The following is a 20148-nucleotide window of genomic DNA, read 5'->3' as shown; positions in this document are numbered from 1 at the left end:
AATGGGAGAGAAACGCCACAAACGGTTGCAAACCTGAGGGTAACTACCAGGGTATGTCCCAGGTGACCCAGGGAGAATCCTGGTGAAATGGTAATGATTGGTCCTCTAAGTGAGACTGGATGACCGGATGGTTGTTGCATATCCAATGTGGTGGTTAGCTATGAGTGCCTCCAGGTGCGATACTGTAGAAGAGACTGTGAGGTGTCACATGCCAGTGTGTTTCATGTAGCTGAGGGGACCAGAGAGGGTCCTTTTATGCTCGACCTATTGGCTATGGAAATCTATGATGGATCCAGAAGCTCTGAAACACATTTATCCAACCATGCTAGGGTTTCTGCAGGAAGTCTCCATCATTGGGAGGAAGGTGCCTGCCCTGAGCGATACTAGAGCTTTCAGGACTATGGTTGAGAGAAAGTATTTCGAGCCAGAGGAAATTCTTACTATTACCCAATGACACAGGTTTGGTAGCCAATGGTAAGGACATGGAATACTCGCTGGGCCTTTTTGAGGTAGAAATAAGTGACAAGGCGGCTATTGTAAATAAGGGGGTGGGGAAACAGCAAAGTGCTGGTTATCTCTTAGGCAATGATGTGATTGCTCCAGTGTTAATGCTGGGGCCACGCTCCTATATGGCTGGTACATTTCTTCGAGGCATGATGTGTTCAGGATATGGGTTTGAAACCCCTCCCATCTTTTCTATTGGCTCCTCTTACTGTCCTTGGGCTTTTCATTGGTGAAATAGCTTACTAGTCCCTCCTTTTCAAATTTTTGTAACCTCCCGCTCGGATTTGCCCTGTTACATGGTCTCTTATGCTGTATGTTATTTTAACTGTTGTAACCTCTATGTTCAAGGCATGTGTGGCTGTAGATGCACATGCTTTGCATAAGTCCACCATTTAGTGTTTGGGTCAGATGATTACAAGTTATTTTTCTTCGAAGAATTATTTTCTAGTCGGAAGGCAATGTGACTCCCTTCGGTAACCATGTGTATAGGCATTGACTCCATCTTTAGATCTGTTTCTTTCCGCCAACGGGTTTGGATGTGCTCCCTGTTGCTCCTTTTCAAGATTGTCATTTTGGTCTCCTTTGTGTTGGCTAATTATTTTTATTCTACGGTATCGGTTAGTTTATACTATGTCTCTAATATCTTCAAAGGGTCGGGATCGAAAGATAACCTCTCTGCCTACGGGCCACGCCCAACTCTATTGTTTCCACTCTGTCAGCTCTTCAAGAAAGTTACCTGCTAATGGACCACACTCCATTCTGTTTGTCTGCAGTACCACCGAAATATCCCCATACAGATCTCCATTAGATCTGTAACCGATGCCTCTCGCCAGAGCATTAAGAAGACACCTGTGAAGCGGGTAAATCGTTCTAGGCGAAGAAAAGTCTTCGACCGACGTGCGCGCCGAATTATGATGCAGCACAGCAACACCGCCGACATGCCAGGTATCTTCGGTCTGCACGATTAAGATGAGGCATCTACAGCTCAAGAAGGATCCGTATCTATCCACAGTTTCCGTTCCAAATCTGAACAGACCAAGACTATGAAATTATATAATCCTGCCTAGAATGTCATATCGTGAGCACCTCTGCCCCTGATCTGAAAACTAAAAAGTAACTTTCTACCAAAAAATATGCTCAGGAGCCTCCACTGCATAATAGCCATGGTGTGCACCGAAAATAATCTTCGGAACCCACGCCTTCGGGCTCAGGACTAATAGAACTGCTTTCAGCAGGAGCCCCCACCTCCAAATCTAACAAAGTTGTCTTCGGACCGAAACAAAAACTTTCTGATTCGGAATAGAGTGGTGAGACCGCAAAAACTATTTTGCCACCAAAATGTTTCACTTTTGGGCCCAAAACTTTTCACGTCTGATCGATATCGCCTCCACAACCAATTCTCGAGGCGATGCCTGAAAAAATTAGCCGGAAACAGTAGACATTGCTGATAAAGCCTGGCACAAAGAAAAGCATTGTACAGTCAGCAAAAACTCTGGTTTCCAAGAAGAATCTGTCATTTCAAGAGGCCCTGGACACTTTGCCACCCCCTCTTTAAAAAACAAAAAAAAAAGGACCCTAGACATACATAGCCAAATCTACATATGTCTCCACCATAACCTGTTACTTCACAGTATAGTGCCGTAGAGTCCAGCGTCATAGAATACAGCAGCGTACAATGCAGTGGCATAGATTAGAGTGGGGCATAGTCGAGGAGGGTGCAGGGGCGTAGAATTCAGTGGCTAACAATGCGGCATAGTAGAATGCAGTGGTGTAGATTTTCGTGGTGCATAATTGTGAGAAGTGCCCTCGTTCTGCATGGTTGCCCCAACTTTTTGCTTAACTGGTTACTTTGTCTGAGTGTTCCCTGGGCTCCTGCCAATCTGGTACCCAGGCCCTATGTTCTTTCCCTAAAATTTCATTGAAGACCAAACCCAGTTGGTACTCTCTGGCCACAGGTCAGCCCCTGGTAAATGGTACCACAGGTACCCAGGGCACTGTGGCCAGGGAAGTCCTCTAAGGGCTGCAGCACTTATTTTGCCACCCTTAGAGGCACTGTACTTTTACACTCGCATGCTACCTTTCAGGCTGCGTGTTTTGGTGCAAACAAAGTGAAGAGTTGACATGGCACACATCCCTGTGTGCCATTACTACACCCCCTGTCCTGGCATAGTCAGCAACCCCTCTATCTGGGTGCACTATACCAGTGGAAAGGATACAGGTGCATGAGCCCTGTACCCCCACAACCAATTCTTAGACATTGTAAGTGCAGTAATGCCATTAAGAGTATATGGTGCTGGGTGTTTGTCATTAGGAACTCCACAGTACTATAATGGCTTTACTGAAATCTGAGACGTTTGGACATTAAACCCACACTGATGCCAGTCTGGGAGTTAATGAAAAATGCACAGATGCCCCCTGAAAAATGACATAACACTAGTGTCCAGGCTGAGTGGCTGCTCCCCAGCTGCCACCACCAGACATTTTTCTGGACCCCAGTCCTTCTGGCTTGTCCCCACCTCGAACCTGCAGAAGCGAAACTCCGGTGTGTCCTGCAGCCAGCAACCTCCAGTACCCCGAGGACCTGCCCTGCCTTCCAAAGAAAAGACTTTGTCTCCCGTGAACACTGGATTTGTTCACCCACAGACTCCAGCTCCGGCCAAATCTGTGAGTCTGCACCAATATGCGCCTGTCACCCACGGCCTGAGTTAGAGTGGCCCAACACCACAAGGAGGTCCCTGCGATTCTGACCCAAGATCTGGTGATCTGTGACCTGCCTTGAATGTCCCAGCGTAGCCTGCAGCTTCTTGCTAGAGGATCCCCCCCGACCGCGACCAGAGCTGGTAAGAGAAACCAGACGCCTAAAGACACCCCTGCAACCAAAGCCTCACGGCCTTGGGTGGCCCAACCAACAGTGTCCCAGCGTCCCCAGGCATCCCAGCTTGCGTCTTTAACCGTTGGCCACCTCCAGAAGATCTCAGTCCCCGAGCCTGCAGTCTTTGTTGAAACGGGAGAATCCCCTTTGGAATCAACAGGGCACCCAACACCAAAACAGCACCCTGCACCCAGCCCCCCCTGAGGGTGTATTTGGGTGCTAACTCTGATTCATCTGAGCCTAACACCAGGAGCTTTGCACCCACAACCCAGTGGCCTGCTCAGAAGCAGCCACCAACTGGAGGCCCCCTAACCCTCATTGGATAACATTGGGCCTCAGCACTTTGCTCCCAGCTGCCCTAGTGCCGCTGAGGGTGTAACAAGAGTGCATCCTTGACCCTGGGGGAAGCCTTGTTCAAACCCCAGAAACTCAACCCCAAAGACCTAGTACTTACCTGATAACCGTTAACTTCATTTCTCTCCATAGGGATACATTGACTGTTTTTCTCTGAAAATGTCAAAGTGTGGAGTTGATTTGTATGGAAACCTGAAAAATTACAACTGAGCAAAACTGATTTCACTTAACTTTTCGCTAGGAAATGTCCCAGTGTGATATCTAGGCATATCACACTGAGTAGAAAAAGTAACAAAAAGTAATCTAAAAAGTAATCGGTACAGTAATTTCAATACCTTGAATTGCTGTATTTCAAACAACTGCATTGAACTTGCATTGCATAATATTTTGCAAAGCATTTATTTCACATACCTGTGCCAGGCTTGGCTTTGTTTTAGAAATAAAATAACTTAACAATATTTTTATACAAACAAAATTGGTCTGAGTTCAGTCTTTGAATGTGGGACATCATTTGCTGTTTGTGTGTGTACTACAAATGTTTAACATTACCCTCTGATGCATCCTTACTGCTCGCCCACAATACCACAAATAGAGAGTAAGGTGTTATCTACCTTTACCTCTGCCTACCTTTGGCAGAGGTAAAGGTCTCTGGACTCTGTGCACTCTATACCTCAATTTGGTATAGTATATACAGAGCCAGCTTCCTATAATAATAGAGTGTAGTAGTGTTTAGTGGCGTAGAGTGCCACGACCAAGTGGAGTTATGCAGAGTGATGGCGAGTGCAGTGTTGCAGACTAGAGTGGCGGAGAGTGCAATGGCGTAGAGTGGCATAAAGAGCATGGCGTAGAGTACAGTGGTGCAGCGGTGCAAAGTGTGGCGCAGAGTAGAGCTGTGCGGAGTGGCATGGCATGGTACAGCGTGGAGTGGCGTAGAGTGGAGTATGCATGGTGTGGTAGAGCACTACCCTTAAATACAACATATTTTCAATTTAAATGACCATTACATTTGCACAGACCTACTGTTGTACTAATACAACTATACGGCACACAAGCAAGGTGTGGAAATGGCATAACCTAGTGTATTGATTTTTGTTTTGGTCATATTAAAGCACTCATTTCCATTACACTTCGGAAATAACAATAAAAATGTACTTCATTTGTGATTTATTCTGATGTATTCTGAAATACTTGCACAGTTCATTTAAATATTATGTGGAAAAAAAAACCTTTGCTACCCCTAGTATCAAGCAAGATTGTCACACCATTCTGCTCACTTTGAAGTTGGAGCAAGAAAAGAAAACACCAAGTTCCCGCAAAGACAGAGCCTGACATTTGACCTCTGTCTTTGAAAGCTCAGAAAATGTGACAAGATAAGAACAAGATTTAGAGGCCAGTTTACAGAAATTAGCACTCCTGGAATACAAGGTGAGAGGTAGTATGAAAAGACTTTAATCCTTGAAAGAGACGAACTCCCGCTGGACAGCCTAAACAAATAAAGCCAGCAAATAGAAATCCAGATAATGAGAGTAAAAACCACAAAGCCAGTGGTAAGCAATGGGTAAATGCATTCCCAGGGAAGCTTTCCAAATGTCCCCAGGATGTCTTTTTCAGACCAGACAGCGTAGGCTTTGACCTTAAAAGAAACAGATGGGTTGGGGCAATTCAGGTAAGGGACCCCCTAGAGTAGTGAAGAGAAGCAAGGCGAAGACTAGATATTGTTAGGTATTAAAAGGTTTTACATTTTTTCCTAAAAACTCCCAAGTGAGTTTAGGAATGCATAACAAGTGGAACAGAATTCCAATGTTTGGCTGTAGTCACTGACTGAGGGTGACCTTGCCTCCCCCCCCCCACACCCATTATTGCGTTTTTTGAAGCGGGGAAGCAGTCTCGTGGTAGGCTTGAAGAGATTTTTTTATTGCAAGATGGAATCTTCACGTCAAATAAGGTAGTTGAGTAAGAATATTGGTATATTTCGAATTGCAAGCCAGTCCAGTCTTACAAGTTGTGATGTCTCACATATGTCTACCAAAGAGGACCAATACATCAGCTCCGTTTTTTGCATCTCACATGAGAAAAAGTATCCGATAATATTTTATCTACTTTAAATGTTTCTGTTGGAATATCGAATATCATCAGAACATTGCACTAGTAGAATTAGGCCTCCTTATGTAAGAGTCATTTCTTAATTTAATTTAAAAAATGACTGTATAGGTTTCACCTCACATTTTTAAGTCTCGGCTAGACAGCGCATGTGCTGTCTCGAAGAGATGTGTTGTGTTCTATCTGTGGGCTTATAGGCTTCCCATCTCCTATCTTTGGTTAACTTCAGTGTCACTCATTTTCTTTGCCATTAGTCTGGCATGCGGGCGTCTATCTCTTGTTTTTGGCCATCCCATGGTGCATGGACCAAGTACATGTCGCCTTACACTGCTCTTTGTTTGCGGACCTATTTTTTCTTTATTTTCGGCACTCTATAGGAGTACTTGTTTTTTCAGGCTTTCTCCCTTGTATACATACCACTAAAATGCATGAATGTGTACATAAATGCATTTCTTAAAGTTGTTAAAAAACAAACAACACATTTATTTATTTTGTTTGTAGGATCTGATGATATTGGAGCGCTTTAAGTGCTCACCAGTTACACATTCTTTGTCATAGGCAGGGAAAAGCGTGCGTGATTTGCCCAGAATCACACATGGATACGCCGAAACTGGGATTTGAACCTTGTTCCCCAGTCTGCAGCTCTGGCCATTATGCCACACCCAGCATCACTTCAAAAGCACAACTGTTTCTCGCTATCACTTCACATTTGTTCAGCAAGACACAGTCAACACCAAACAAACATCGGTAATGCTCGAGCTATTGGACTTGTCAATGTGCATATATTTTAGCCATGTTGATCAGTACAGTTGTTGGTCGCTGAAAAAAGTGCTATAATGCAGCTAGCGCAAGCCACATCGTAGCGCTTTTTTGTGAGGGTCAGGACAATAAATTCAACATGAGTGGTGAAGAAATTTTGATTTGGCTAAACATCCTGTGGTGGTTCTGTGCTTTCAGTAACTTTCAGCCAGGTTGAACAGCAGATGTGCTGCTAGATAACATGGCTAAAAGACATTCACATTGACTAGGCTAGCCGCTTGGACACTGCTGAGACCTATTGGCTTTGAAAATTATTGTTAATTTCATGGTGTTTGTTATCCATACCAATAGTCCAGAATGTTCCTGTAAGAATTTTGTTTCTTTTTTCTTCACGTGTCTATGAAGAACACCTGTCATGCAGGACATTGGCTTAGTTTAACTAGTGATTTTGAAGAAATTGCAAGTTCAGTTACTTTTAGTCCTACCTGATTCTAGTGGCTCAACATTATTTTAGAATCAATAATGCACATTTTCTCAATGCTCAGTTTGCTTCAGGAGTTTCTATGAGGCTTTCTTGGGCAATCTATATCTTGTAGGTGAAGGAAAGACTGATATCAATTAACAAGCTAAAGATGAACTAGAGCAAGACATTTAGCAGTGTACACTGCAAATGAGGTCTAGAAATGCATTTTGAATTGGTCTTAACAATTTGAAGGAGCAATTTGAACTGTATAAGAAAAGCAAAATGTGGAGAAAAGTAGATTTAATGTGGGAATGAGAACTGTGGGGAGGAAACCAGAACACTATAGTAAAAAACACAAATCATAAAGTGCTGAATCTATATATTGCTTATCTAATTATATATTTTTAGAAAGTAGTGTATCCGTAAAATTGCAGGAAAATCTTGCCCAGGCCATTTTGTTTCTATGATTGGTAAAGATTTGGAATTTGTTTTCTTCCAGCAACATTTTCGCGTTGCATCACAAACTTTTTCAACTTCTGTGGTCGGTTTCCATATATTCTTCACCACTTCCGGCCATAATTTTTTTTTAACACAGTACTTTAGGTTTTTCTGCTGTGCTGCGATGCATTAGAGTGGTAGGCTTCAAACCCTACTCTGGTGTGCTTGGAGTTTTTCCCTACGACTGACATCTGCCCTTTCTACAGGACTCTCCTACCGAAGACCCCTTGGAGGCATGCGGACGCTGGGCTGGGTCTCCGCTTCCTTCCCTGCACTGGTGTCGTCGAGGACGGGTAAGTCTCTTGCTCACAGTATGGCTGTATGGTCTCAGAAGAAGAAATAACAAACCATTCCTATTGCTATCTCCGCTATGAAGTGTCAATACTCAAAGCATCACTTCTCAAAGCTCATTGACAACCTGCTGCACTTTGAGGTTGAATATTTTCTTCGGAGTGTTCACAGGGCTGTCCCTTTTAGAACCTCTCGTTCTTCCAGTCTTTTTACAGCAGAAATCTGTACATTTTTAGAGGACATGACCGTCTCTTTTAGCCAAAAGAAATTTCCGACTCTTCCATTTGAGTTGAGAGAAAATTCTGTCCTGAATTGAGGAGGGTGGTTCCCAAGTTGTTTCTGCACCATGGATTTTCCTGGTTCTGCATTGGGATGTACCTTGGAGATAAGTGGATGCTTGGCTCTTTCAGCCAACTGACCATCCTCGTGCACCGTGCCTGGTGCATCGCCCTCTGAAATTTTGTCCTAACTATTTTGTCAGGACAATAACCTCCACTTCCTTAGACTCTCTGGGTACCATTTTGTGGCTGCAATTTCCCTAATAATGTCTGTCTGTCTTCTAGTTTTATGATCTCTGTTCCATCTCGTCTGTTCTCACCGTGACAAAGAACCAAGAGCTTTTTGGTTGACCTTTTTAATGTTTTCGAACTCCATGGATTTCTCAATCGTACTTAAATAAGTTTCTTCACCTGCCTTGTTCGGATGGCTTTGGATTGACATCTAGACTACAAAGTGCAGCGCTGCATTTTCATTGTATTTAAAAGATGTGTTTTTGGGATCGTTTTCAATCCTGATCAGAAATTAAGTGGTGTTTTTTGACTCTTGAAAGTAGTAATTACTTGGAGAATCTTATGCCCATTTTGATTTTGTTTGCAACTTCTGAGCAGCACATGGTTACATTGATGGGCCTTCTTTGTTTCTGTTAAAAAATTTCAAGAGGTGGTCCTGTCGCAATGTCTTCTCCCGCTCCTACCTTATTATTGGCATGACCGTCCATGAGCGTTTGGAAGACAATTAGATCAACCTTTTGAAGAGCTAACTTAATCTGTCTTTGCCCCACAAGTTAACCCCAGAAATCAATTCTTATATCTTGATAGTGTTCCTTTAAGAACAATTTAATGCAGTTAACCAACTTATGCTTCTAACCTCAGTACTGCTAAATATTTTCGTTTCAACAAGCTATTGTCGCATTTTTAAACTAATTGAATTATTGTGTCAGCAAGACTGCTTTTACCTGGGTTTTTATTTTGTCTGTGTAGTATGTACTCATTCGGTTAATTTTCACCAGAGCATGTAGTTGAAAGAAGAATTTGAGCCATGAGGTTCCTGTTGGGGTTTGGCTTTGAATTATCTTCCTAATGCAAATATTAGGTACTTTGAATCATCTAAACAAATATAACCATAATGCTGTGGCTTTCTGTTTGATCAATTTATCTTAGTGTTTAAGTCTTTGAAAGTTTACTTTGTTTTGATTTTGTCCTACTTTGCTGGTTACTGCCCTCAACATGGTTGAACTCCTCCGAATTCCACATGTGGATTTAAATGTCTAACTTTGTAAACCATTCAGTGCATGAAGTGAGAAAAATAGTAATGGCATAGACTTTTGTCTGATCCTTACTGGGCCTTTTTGATTTCACTGAGGTTTGTGAGCCAGAAAAAAATCAGTAGTCCTAATATTAAAGTATTGTAGGTATGTTGACACTTGGTAAAAATTACTCTTTTGTGTAACTTTGACTGTTATACATTAATACTGGAGTGAGACGCATTCAACAACTAGCAGATAGTTGTTCTTTGAGTAATTGACTTGTAGGTAGTATGAACACTTTGTATGCTTAGATGAAACACAGAACTAATTAACATTGCTAATTTTCCACAGTAGAAGGAATACAGCTCATTTATTCCCATATTTTGAAATACCTCTATGACCTTGTACAAATGGGGACAAAAGGTACTTCTGTGTAGATCTTTTAATGCTAGTCTATGGAAAGAACCACTTGTGTCCAGCACCTTGCCCTTAGTATGATTAGACCTAGTCTTCACCTCTTTTGTGTTTTATACCACAAGTGTTTTGGAAAGGTAATTTCGTTTTTGTAATCCCCTTCTATGGCACTCCGTACTTGGTCTCTGAAGAAGCTATTAGTCCGTATTCCTTAGTTGCTGGCCATCTTGTTAGCTTCACGATACAGGTACTGTTCAGGTGCACTGTAAAAATGCTGTGTTGTACTAGATCTGACATGAAATATCCCTTTTCATGGCAGGGCTCTCTAGCCATCTTGGTTTTTGAATATTGTCTAGAACTATTATAAGGAGGAAAAATATTTTCGTTATCACAAGTCATTTTCACAACGTGTCAAAACTATGCCTATGGAAGTAATGGATTATTATGTACAATATGTATTCAGCCCTTCATAAAAGTGCAGACTGTGTATGTGCTTATGCCGTAGTTTATCTACCAATGAGATGTTCAACTCTGTTACTTGTTACATGCATTCACATATTGTTTGGTCAGAGTAGAATGCAGGGTGTTTTTATCCAAAGCCTAAGGTCCTCAGCTTTCTCCACCTTCAAATGTTTGTGTCATTGCTTGGTAATTTGTTTCTAACCAAGCTTAGAATCTGTGGAGAAACTAGCATGTCTGAGAAGGACTTGGGTATTTGTAACATGGGTTCTCTAAAATGCTCCCTCTCTCCACAGATTTAAACTTCCCACAAGGTACCAGTTTCCAAGTTAATATTGGGTAGATGCCATCTATGTAGTCTGAAATGGCTCATACATTATGACAAATGGTGTACACAAGGGATGTTGTGTAGCCCCCGAGCATTTAGTAAATAGTAACTGAAAAGTATGGTTTCCAACTACAGCATGAATTTGAAATGAAGGTACTCAGTCAAGTGAGACGGAGGAGCATTTGTTAGACCTATGTTACAAAAGTAACCTGTTATTCTCTAGTGCTTAAATGAGTAAAGATGTCATAGTTAAGGGAAGGACTTTAGAGAAATGGTCGTGTTAAGGTAATGGGTGGTCATCTAGTACAATAGGGACATAAAACATAATTTTACATAGCCACATTTGTACCTCTAGTATACCTGAAATATTGCTTTCTTTTAGCATGGATTTGCCAGCTTATCCTGTGTTTGTTATAAAGTGTAACTGCCTCTTTCCATACAAAATCACGAATGAATGATGTTAAATTGCAAAGTGATAAATGCATGAAACCCTTGTTGAAGACACATTTGCAATATAATCACGTTTTTGATTTTAGACTGTCCCATGTATCAATGTAAATAGATTCTTTCTAAGCATCTCTAGATGAGGGCTTGAAGTTATATAATTATTTGTTGTATTTGCAAACTAGATCACTAGCTCTGCATGTTGTTGCAGGAGCAAAGGGAACACGTTTGCTAAAGTAAACATGGTAGTGGAAAGGTTTGACCCCTTGAAGTTGTAATTGGGGGACTGCAGTTTCCCTAGCATGACAGGGTTAATAGCTGTGCTGTATAGTTTAATTAAATGGTATGATTGAAAAAGTAAATTGCAGGTGTTTACCTTGTCTTGCCTCAATCCATTGCTGCTCAAGACACTAGATTCTATGTGCCTTAACAAGTGGTCTAGACCAGATCCTGCTTGGTCTTAACAATAACTAATCAATAAAGTCATTGATGCGTTCAAAAGTGACAAGATACATATTCCAACAACTGTTTGCACAAAAGCTACATTACAAAAGGCCATCATTTTAACAGAAATCACACTAGCCATAAATCTAAAGTTTACCAGAGAACGTCTGGGTGTTAACTTGTGTTTTAGTTTAGGTGATGATCCTCTCAGGAAAGACAGGTGAGTTTGGTTGCTTAAATGTTATAGGCTGATAAAGCAGTTTGCCCACACTTTTCATTGAACCATTTTACTTGCTTGGAAACTTTAATTTGTAAATCAACACTTCTGAGGAGGATGAAGCATTTATATTCCTCTTTGAAACTGCTTAGTCTGGGGAGACTTCTGTGCCCTCTTAGGAGACTTACCATTTTGATTTGATTAAAAATTTATAGAGTGCACGTGTGCCCATGGGCGTCTTGGCGCTAAACAGAGACAAAAACTACCTGGCAAATGTCACGGCCTGGTCTACATGGAGAACAACCATGGTTTTACCTCTTTCCTGAATGACAGGATGGAGGGACTGTTTTAGATAGTGATAGGGAGGAGATTCCAGGCCCTTGCTGCATGTAGCAGAAAGCTTCTAAACCCCCCCCCCCCCCCGACCTACTTGTATCTTGTAGTCTGGATAAGTTTTGATTGGCTAGAACGAAGAGTCCTGGAAGGCTCATACAGTCGCAGGTGATCTTTCAAAAACTTAGATCCAATCCCATGCAAGGCCTTATAGGCCAAGGAAACGGATTTAAACTTTATTCGTTTATCTATTGGTAGCCAGTGTAAGGATCTCAGTTTGTATGTAATCGGCTCAGACCTGGGAATGTCAAGGATCAATCTTGCTGCTGCATTTTGCAGGCGTTGTAGTTTAGCTAGGTGTTGAGCCTGAATCCCAGCAAACAGAGCATTCCCGTAGTCGAGCCTTGACAAGGCCAGGGCTGTTACCACCGTTTTACGGGAATCTAAGGGGATAAAAGGCAGGAGCTTCCTACTACTTTCAAAATGTACCACATGGTAGATGCAAGTTTGTTGGCCTGGGCGTCAAAAGTCAGTTTGTTGTCTAGTATGAAGCCAAGATTTTTCAGTTTGTTTACTGGCTGTGGGCACTGGCCTAGGTTATGCGGCCACCACTCCGGGGACCAAGTTTCCATGTCCGTGCCTAGCAACATAACTTCACTTTTATCTCCGTTTAGCTTTAAACAATTACTCTGCATCCATTGATTAACTTGTGTCATGCATTTTTGAAATTTTTCTGCCGTTTCCCTGACATTATTTTTAATTGACACCACTATTTGGGTGTCGTCAGCGTAGGAGACTGGCAGAAATCCACAATTTCAAATGATTGCAGCTAGGGGCTCGACGTACAGATTAAAAAGAGTGGGGCTCAGAGATGACCCCTGAGGTACACCACATGGAGAGCTGAAAGGTTGTGATTTTACTTCTCCCAGCTCTACTGTAAACGTTCTGTTAGACAAGTAGGAGGCAAGCAATGATCAAGCTGACGAGTGCACTCCGGCTTCGGCTAGACGGGTAAGAAGATTGTCGTGGTTGACCGTGTCGAAGGCCGCCGAGAGATCTAATAGAATCAAGGCGGCCTTCCCTCCGGCGTCTAAGATGCTTCTAAGTTCCTCAACTGCCGTGATTAGTGCTGTGTCAGTCCCATGACCCTCTCGGAAGCCAAATTGCGAGTGGTCTAGGGCATGGGTGTCGAGAGGAACATGGATAGTTGCTTATTCAGTAGTTTCTCAAGAACCTTTGCTGCGAAAGGACTTCTTGCAATAGGTCTGTAGTTCGCTGGGATCTGTGGGTCCAGATTTGGTTTTTTCAGGAGTGGCAGTACAGAGGTGATTTTCCAAAGATCAGGGTAGTGGCAGGAGTTTATTATGTGAGAGAATAGACTGCCTAGTTGCTCACTCACAAGCTCAGGAAAAAGATGCATAACCTTGGGACCATTACCCGGCCTCGAACAGCTGATCTTTGCTGTTTCACTCCACCACAGCCTAACAGAACCACTGTAAATCAAGAGTTTGTGGTAAATTTATGAAAAGGCAGTTTCTCAAAGGAGCTTTGATTTACAAAGTTGGTAGACTAGAGCTACACAAATCGGAGGTTTCCTCTTGCACCTTCCCTGTTTTTTATTTAAATAATTTTGCTTGCATGTTGATTACACCACAGGTTAATGCCCCATCTTTGTGTGTTTAAATTTGTGTGTGTATGCGATAGCCAGTAGGTAGTTTTAGTTAGGACCAAAGTTTCCACAGGAAAATGATTTTTGTTTTTGCGAATAACTTTAGCGCAGCTTGACGAATCTTCACAAATTTCCTGCTTTTTGGTCCAGAAAGCGTGCATTTTGTGATTTGTTGGAAATCTGTTCAATAGTTTGGAATATTTAAGTTTAAAAAAAATATAGAAATCGGGATTCGATTCCTTGCAATGGCTTCACGGATCCTACTGATATTTGATTGGCTGCCAGCACTTCAACCAAAAAGTGTTGACAGCCATCTTGGGACTTGGCTTGAAGCAGAGTCCCACAAAACTTTTTTTTTTTTTTTTAAAGGAAAGGTAGCATGTAGGCTTACGGCTAGTGGCCGACCGCAAAGCTGGGGAACCAGGTTCGAGTCTCTGCAACGATGCTCAACATTCTGTGATTCTGGGCAAATCACTTAATCTCCTCGTGCCTAACAAAAAAAAAAAGGAATGTCCATTTGTAATGAAACTGGTGCTCATGTAAAGCGCTCTGGTACCTGATATCCTTGTGTCTAGTCCGCGTTATATAAAACAGAGAAGAAACAAAAAGGGTAGAAATACCTCTCCTTTCCCCCTCCCCCCTCCCCCAGTACCCCCCTCTTTCCCCCATCCAAGACATAGCTAATTGCTATGACTTGGCAGGAGCTTTACTGCTCCCACTAAGCTGTAGCGAACTGTGCTCCGAAAGCATTTTGCTCTTTCTTGCTCAAAGTGGAGCACAATTGTTTTGAAAGAAAGGGAGCTGCATGTTAGCCGGCCCCTCTCTGTAAAAGCAATGTTGGCTCCTGCAGGAGTCGGTGAGCCAGCACACACCGCGGGGGCCTTGAGGCTCAATCCCCCGTGGTTCCCAACCATCTTAAGTGGGTGACCCGGGTGGGACCAGGGCACCCACACTAGAGGCTGTGACCCAGGGGATGTGTTCCCTGGGGCCGAAATAGGCCAGGGTGGGGGGACCACTCTGCCCACCCTCCCTTTAATTATGTAATAGTGTTTTTTTTTATTTTTATTTAAAACGTCCAGGCCTCCGAGATGGACATCGGGGGAGGGGGGGGGAGGATGGGGAGGGCACGTGGCTCCCCCTCCCATATTCAAAATAGGCTAGGCCGAGCTGGCCCGGGGGATGTGGTCCCCCATGGCCAAAATTGGCCCAGAGAAGGGCCGAGCAGGACCTTCCTCCCCTGAAAAAATGAGTGGGGGTTGAGAGAAAAAGGGGAGTCCCAAAAAGTATTTTCGCCATGTTAATTTCCCATAGGAAACTGTAGCCAAAGCTACAGCCCAAACTGCTGAACGGAATTACAACAAATTTGGCAAAGAGGTACTGTTTGGCTCAGAAAGCACCCTTTTAAAAAATGGCGTAAATCTGTCCAGTAGATGCTCAGGCAAGTAACATCTGCAAGGTCAAAAATACCTTATGAATTCTTTTTAGGACCGTTATTCGGGAAGTAAAAAAAGCGCCATTTCTATGATAGTACTCGCTAGTAAACAATACAAGTAAGAATAAGATTACTAAAATCTATCCTTGCTTATTCTCACCACAGCCTCAAAAAAGAAGAAAAAAGAAAAAACAAACAAAACGGCTAGGACACTCTCCCGTATATCAACATGATTCTCCTTATTTAGAGGCACTCCGCATATGTCGAGAGCCCTGCAACGCCAAGCCTGCAGCATTCAAAAAGCGGCCGGCAGTGAACTGTAATGGGGGAGAGGTCACTTGCAAAACAAAACTCATAGGGCTGGAAGAAATACTTCCGCATAGACAAACGTTTTCAAGTTGCGTTACTACACAAAAAGTGAGCGTTTGGCTAAGTGTGCACCAACATCGTTGCGTCCATTTAAAAGAAAGCCAAAAACATATATTTAAAAATAGTGGAAAAACACAAATGTGTAAAAATATTACCTGATATGCAAAAAAGGAAATGCACGTGATTTTTCACACGTTAAGGAAACAAAGATAGAAACCTTAATCCCAAGTGCATGGAAAGCTAAAAAAAAAAAAAAAAATTAAAAATGCTACACTTCAGGGTAATCAACATCAAATTACCAGGCGTAGTACATGCTCCTGCTTTACGGAAGCATCGCCAGCGTAATGCGCATTTTTAGGTCTTGCTGAGTCAGCGCGCATGTGCTGCTCGGAGACACTTTAGTGGGTGAGTTTTCAAAGTGCTGCTAAAGGCTGGCGGTACGTGCGTGCACGCTCGCGTGAACGCAAGCTTGTCGCCAGCCAGCAGCACTTTAAAAACTCACCTACTAAAGTCTCTCTGAGCAGCGCATGCGCGCTGACTCGGCGAGACCTAAAAATAATTAAATAAATGAAAAAGCCGGCATCGCGGCGGAGCCCACGCCCTCTAACAGCAGCAGTCAGCAAACGCGCCCCCTGGCGCGTTGTAGGTGGGGCAATTAATTTCCCTTGAATACTGAGGGTCCCTGGGGGCCAACTAGCCCACCAGGTACATCCAGTAAGCGCCACAGAGTTGCGTTGCAGAGAGGTGTAAAAAGGGGCGTGGCCTCGGACCACCTCTCTGCAACGCAGCTCTGTGGCGCTTACTGGAGGTACATGGTGGGCTAGTTGGACCCCAGGGACCCTCAGGTTTCAAGGTGAATTAATCCCCAAAATTAAAACCTGCCAGGGGGCGCGTTTGCACAGAGGTGAAAGGAGGGGGCGGGGCCTGATGGGACATGTGTGTACCCATGCACTTCAAAAATCCCTCTGTCACTACTCATGCACTCCTCCAATCACCCATCCAGCATCATGTACTTATCCAATCACTCCGCCAAAACGCAAGCAGTTATAAAATCACCATGCACTCTCCTTGTAGCACTCTAACCATCCAGTCACTATCCATGTACTCATGCAATGGCCCAGGCACTAACTCATGGCAAATACAGAGGAGGTCATGCACATTACAGGGGTACCCCAGCGCATAGTGTTCCCTAGTGTATGTAGGTGTTTTCACTGTATTCTAAGTGTCTTTTAGCATAGCACTGGCTCCGGTCCTGGTTAGTCAGATATCACCAGTACCGGTCACTAACAAGTTTGGGTCACAGGATGACTTTCTGCTCCTCTGTTGGTTCTTTCTGCACATCTCTTGCTTCTTCCTGCACTTTTCTTCATCTTTCTGTACTTCTGTTGCCTCTTTCTGCATTTGTCTGGCTTCTTGCTGCGCTTTTCTTCCTCTTTCTTCACATGTCTTAACTTTGTAGGCGTAGTTAGAAATTAGCATTTAAAAAACCATTGAAATTTGCTGGAAAAACCATAGGTTTCAGGCACGTTATAGTTTGGACATTTCACCCATACAAAACCATAGAAATTCCCCCGTTCTAGTTAGTTCAGCTAACTATAACTCACGCCCCGCGCAATGCACTGCTGATGACATCACATATTACATCAGTCAGGACATGGTCAGTGACATCACTGATGACATCATCCACGTCAAAGTCCGATGCACCTCATCACACTCCAATATAATCTTTGATACACCCACTGTAAAATCCAGACTACCATTTTCAAAACCATTGACACACCAATACCAGTTACTACATATGCACTCACTGATTCCTAGGTCTACACACACATCCACTCATTCACCCATAGTCACTCATACATACAGTCACTCATCAATACAACGCTATCCTATGCACCCATACAGACACTCACACACCGCCACTCATCCATGGAGTTACTCACACACCTAGTCAGTCATGCAAAGAATCAATCACACTCCCATTTCCTCACCTATACAGTTATACACACACCACCACTTATTCAAACATATACTAACACATACTTACTCTCTTATACAATCACGGATACAAGTACACACTCGTCCATACAGCCACTGTCACTGACTCAAGTATAGTCATTTATATACTCCAAGTCTCACATACACTGCCTTTTACATATGTAGTTACTTGGACATGTACCACTGAGACATCCAATCTCTCACCAACACACCCATACACACACTCACCCGCCCATACAGCTGTTTCCACATGCAATCTTGAACCCATACACCCAGTGAATCAACCCCTCACATCTATGCACAGTCACACACCTAACACACACACACACACACACACACACACACACACACACACACACACACTGTCTCCCATACAAAAACTCAGGCAACCAATCAATAACCCATATACACACTCATGTTGCTACTGACCAACACATGCAGCAGCTTACACAACAACAGACATACTGATACACACATTCAGACAGTTTAGTCACTAACCCATGCATTCAGTAAGGCACATTTAATCACTCACTTATATAGTCAGTCACGCACATACTGAATCCTCCATCCAGACACTTATACACCCACTCATTCTTCAATACACCTTTCATATTAAGTTTAATCCCCCAACTTAAAATGCGCCACGGGGCGTGTTTGCACAGTGGTGAAGGTAGGGGGCGGGGCCTGAGGTGATATGTGCAAACACGCCCTGTGGCGTGTTTTAAGTTGGGGACATAATTCCCCTTCAATCCTGAGGGCCCCTGGGGGCTAACTAGCCCACCAGGTGCTTCCAAAAAGCGCCACTGCACTGCGTTGCAGAGAGGTGGCCCAGGCCGTGCCCCTTTTTTACACCTTTCTGCAAATAAGCACTGTGGCGCTTACTGGAGGTACCTAGTGGGCTACTTGGACCCCAGGGACCCTCAGCATTCAAGGGGACTTAATCTCCCAAATTAAAACGGACACAGGGCGCGTTTACACAGTGGTGAAGGGAGGGGATCGGGTAGGAAAGTGGCTCTATATATAGTGGACCAATCAGCCAAACTATGAATTCCGATTTACTCACCTGATATCAGGAGAGAACCCAGTGCTGCATCTTTTAGCCCAGCACTGACCCTGAAAAGTAATTCTAACCGTACTTACCAGTAACTTGTATTTCCTTCCATAGGAATCCATTGTCTGGTTTTTATCAGAAAAGTTTCTTGTAGATTTTCACAAAATACCAATATTCCTTAAAAATCGTTTGTATGACTTAAACACATTCTTTCAACTGTTTACAGGAGATGCACCAGTGCAGGATCCAGGATCCACCACTGAGTAAGAAAAAGTAACGATAACACTAATTACCTGCTAAGTGAATTTCCTCCCATAGGATAACATTTGTGATTCTATGTGAAAAAGTTTTTAAGTGTCAACTTTTGAAATACAATAATATTCCTTCAAAATCACTAGTGTAACCAAAACGCTATTCTCAACTGTTTACAAGATATCTCCCAGGACTGAATCTAGGATCCAGTCCTGTGGTTAGAAAAGTAATCCATAAAGTAACTAATTGCATTTAACTAGAAATTTCCATTGAGCTCAATGTTGCATTGTGTTTGAAATTGTATTGCCCATTGCAACAACTGTAACTACTGTACTTAAAAGTATATTGCCTATTTGCAAAGTATTTAAAGTAATTCATTCTGAGAAAGTATATTTTGTATGTATAATGTAATTAAAAAATATCTAAAAATAAATAGTTTAAAAAAAAAAATTGTAAATCCATATCGAAAAAATAAATATAACAATTAATACATTTACAAAACCTTTGAAATTCACTGAAAAAGCCATAGGTTTCAGGGCTGTTATAGTTAGCTGGACATTGCACTCGTACAAAACCATTGAAATTGCTCCTAGTTCTCATCCAGGGGATGCTCATCAATAGTCATAATCTATATAAATATTCTTCGCCCATGTGCAGGATCCCGGAGCATATAGAAAAAAAAATATATAATTATTCTATGTTAAAAAGATTTTTTTAACATGTATTTATCTGCAACCATGTTACAAAGAAACAATGGTTAATGAATTTTCATGCAAACTATAGTGTATACTCTATTTCAAAATGGCACTCACGATAGCAAGTGAATGTTAGTCCCTTCTTGATTTTTAAGCTCCATCAGAATGTTTTTAAACATGCCTCCTTCAGTGTGTCATGAACACAAAGTCACAAAAGTCACAAAGTCACAAAACTTATATAGCGCACTACATACCCATAGGGTTTCAAGGCGCTTAGGAAGGGGAGGAGGATTACCTTTCAAATATCCAGGTTTTAAGTTGCTTTCTGAATGCTAGGTGGTTCTGGGTGAGGCGAAGGTATGCGGGGAGAGAGTTCCATGTTTTAGCAGCCAGGTAAGAAAAGGATCTGCCTCCCATGGTGGTCTTGTTGATGCGAGGGATAGTGGCGAGGGCTTGGCTGGAAGAGCGTAGTTGGCGGGAGGGGGTGTAAAAGGACAGACGTGAGTTGAGGCATTCTGGTCCGATGTCGTAGAGTGATTTGTGTGCGTGGGTAAGCAGTCTGAAAGTGATCCTCTTATTGACGGGTAGCCAGTGGAGGTCTTTGAGGTGACCAGAGATGTGTTCGTTGCGTGGGATGTCTAATATGATTCTGGCTGAGGCGTTTTGGATTCGTTGGA

The 20148-nt window shown here is 42.8% G+C and overlaps 1 protein-coding gene and 1 non-coding gene across 10 annotated transcripts in view; both read left to right on the top strand.

The window, feature by feature from the left end:
- Positions 1-20148, top strand: part of ZFR (zinc finger RNA binding protein) — a 526018-nt gene that overhangs the window by 82151 nt on the left and 423719 nt on the right. For 6 of the 9 annotated variants that reach the window (XR_014970026.1, XR_014970025.1, XM_085630635.1 and 3 more), the window contains exon 4: positions 7757-7843. The exons of the other annotated variants lie outside the window; for them this stretch is intronic. Coding sequence is in view for 4 of the 6 variants with exons in the window: in XM_085630635.1 (XP_085486761.1) it covers positions 7757-7843 (87 nt within the window). In the remaining 2 variants the exon portion in view is untranslated. The remainder of the gene's footprint in view (positions 1-7756; positions 7844-20148) is intronic. 9 annotated transcript variants of the gene reach the window in all.
- On the top strand, positions 11186-11322 carry LOC146864029 (small nucleolar RNA SNORA66). The gene has a single exon (XR_014977558.1). It is a non-coding gene; the product is annotated as a small nucleolar RNA SNORA66 (small nucleolar RNA).

The sequence above is a fragment of the Triturus cristatus genome, chromosome 2_1, assembly GCF_964204655.1.
Source record: "Triturus cristatus chromosome 2_1, aTriCri1.1, whole genome shotgun sequence".
In the NCBI taxonomy this organism is placed as follows: Eukaryota; Metazoa; Chordata; class Amphibia; order Caudata; family Salamandridae; genus Triturus; species Triturus cristatus.
Note: the sequence above shows the minus strand (reverse complement) of the source record. Positions and strands in the feature narration are given on the sequence as shown.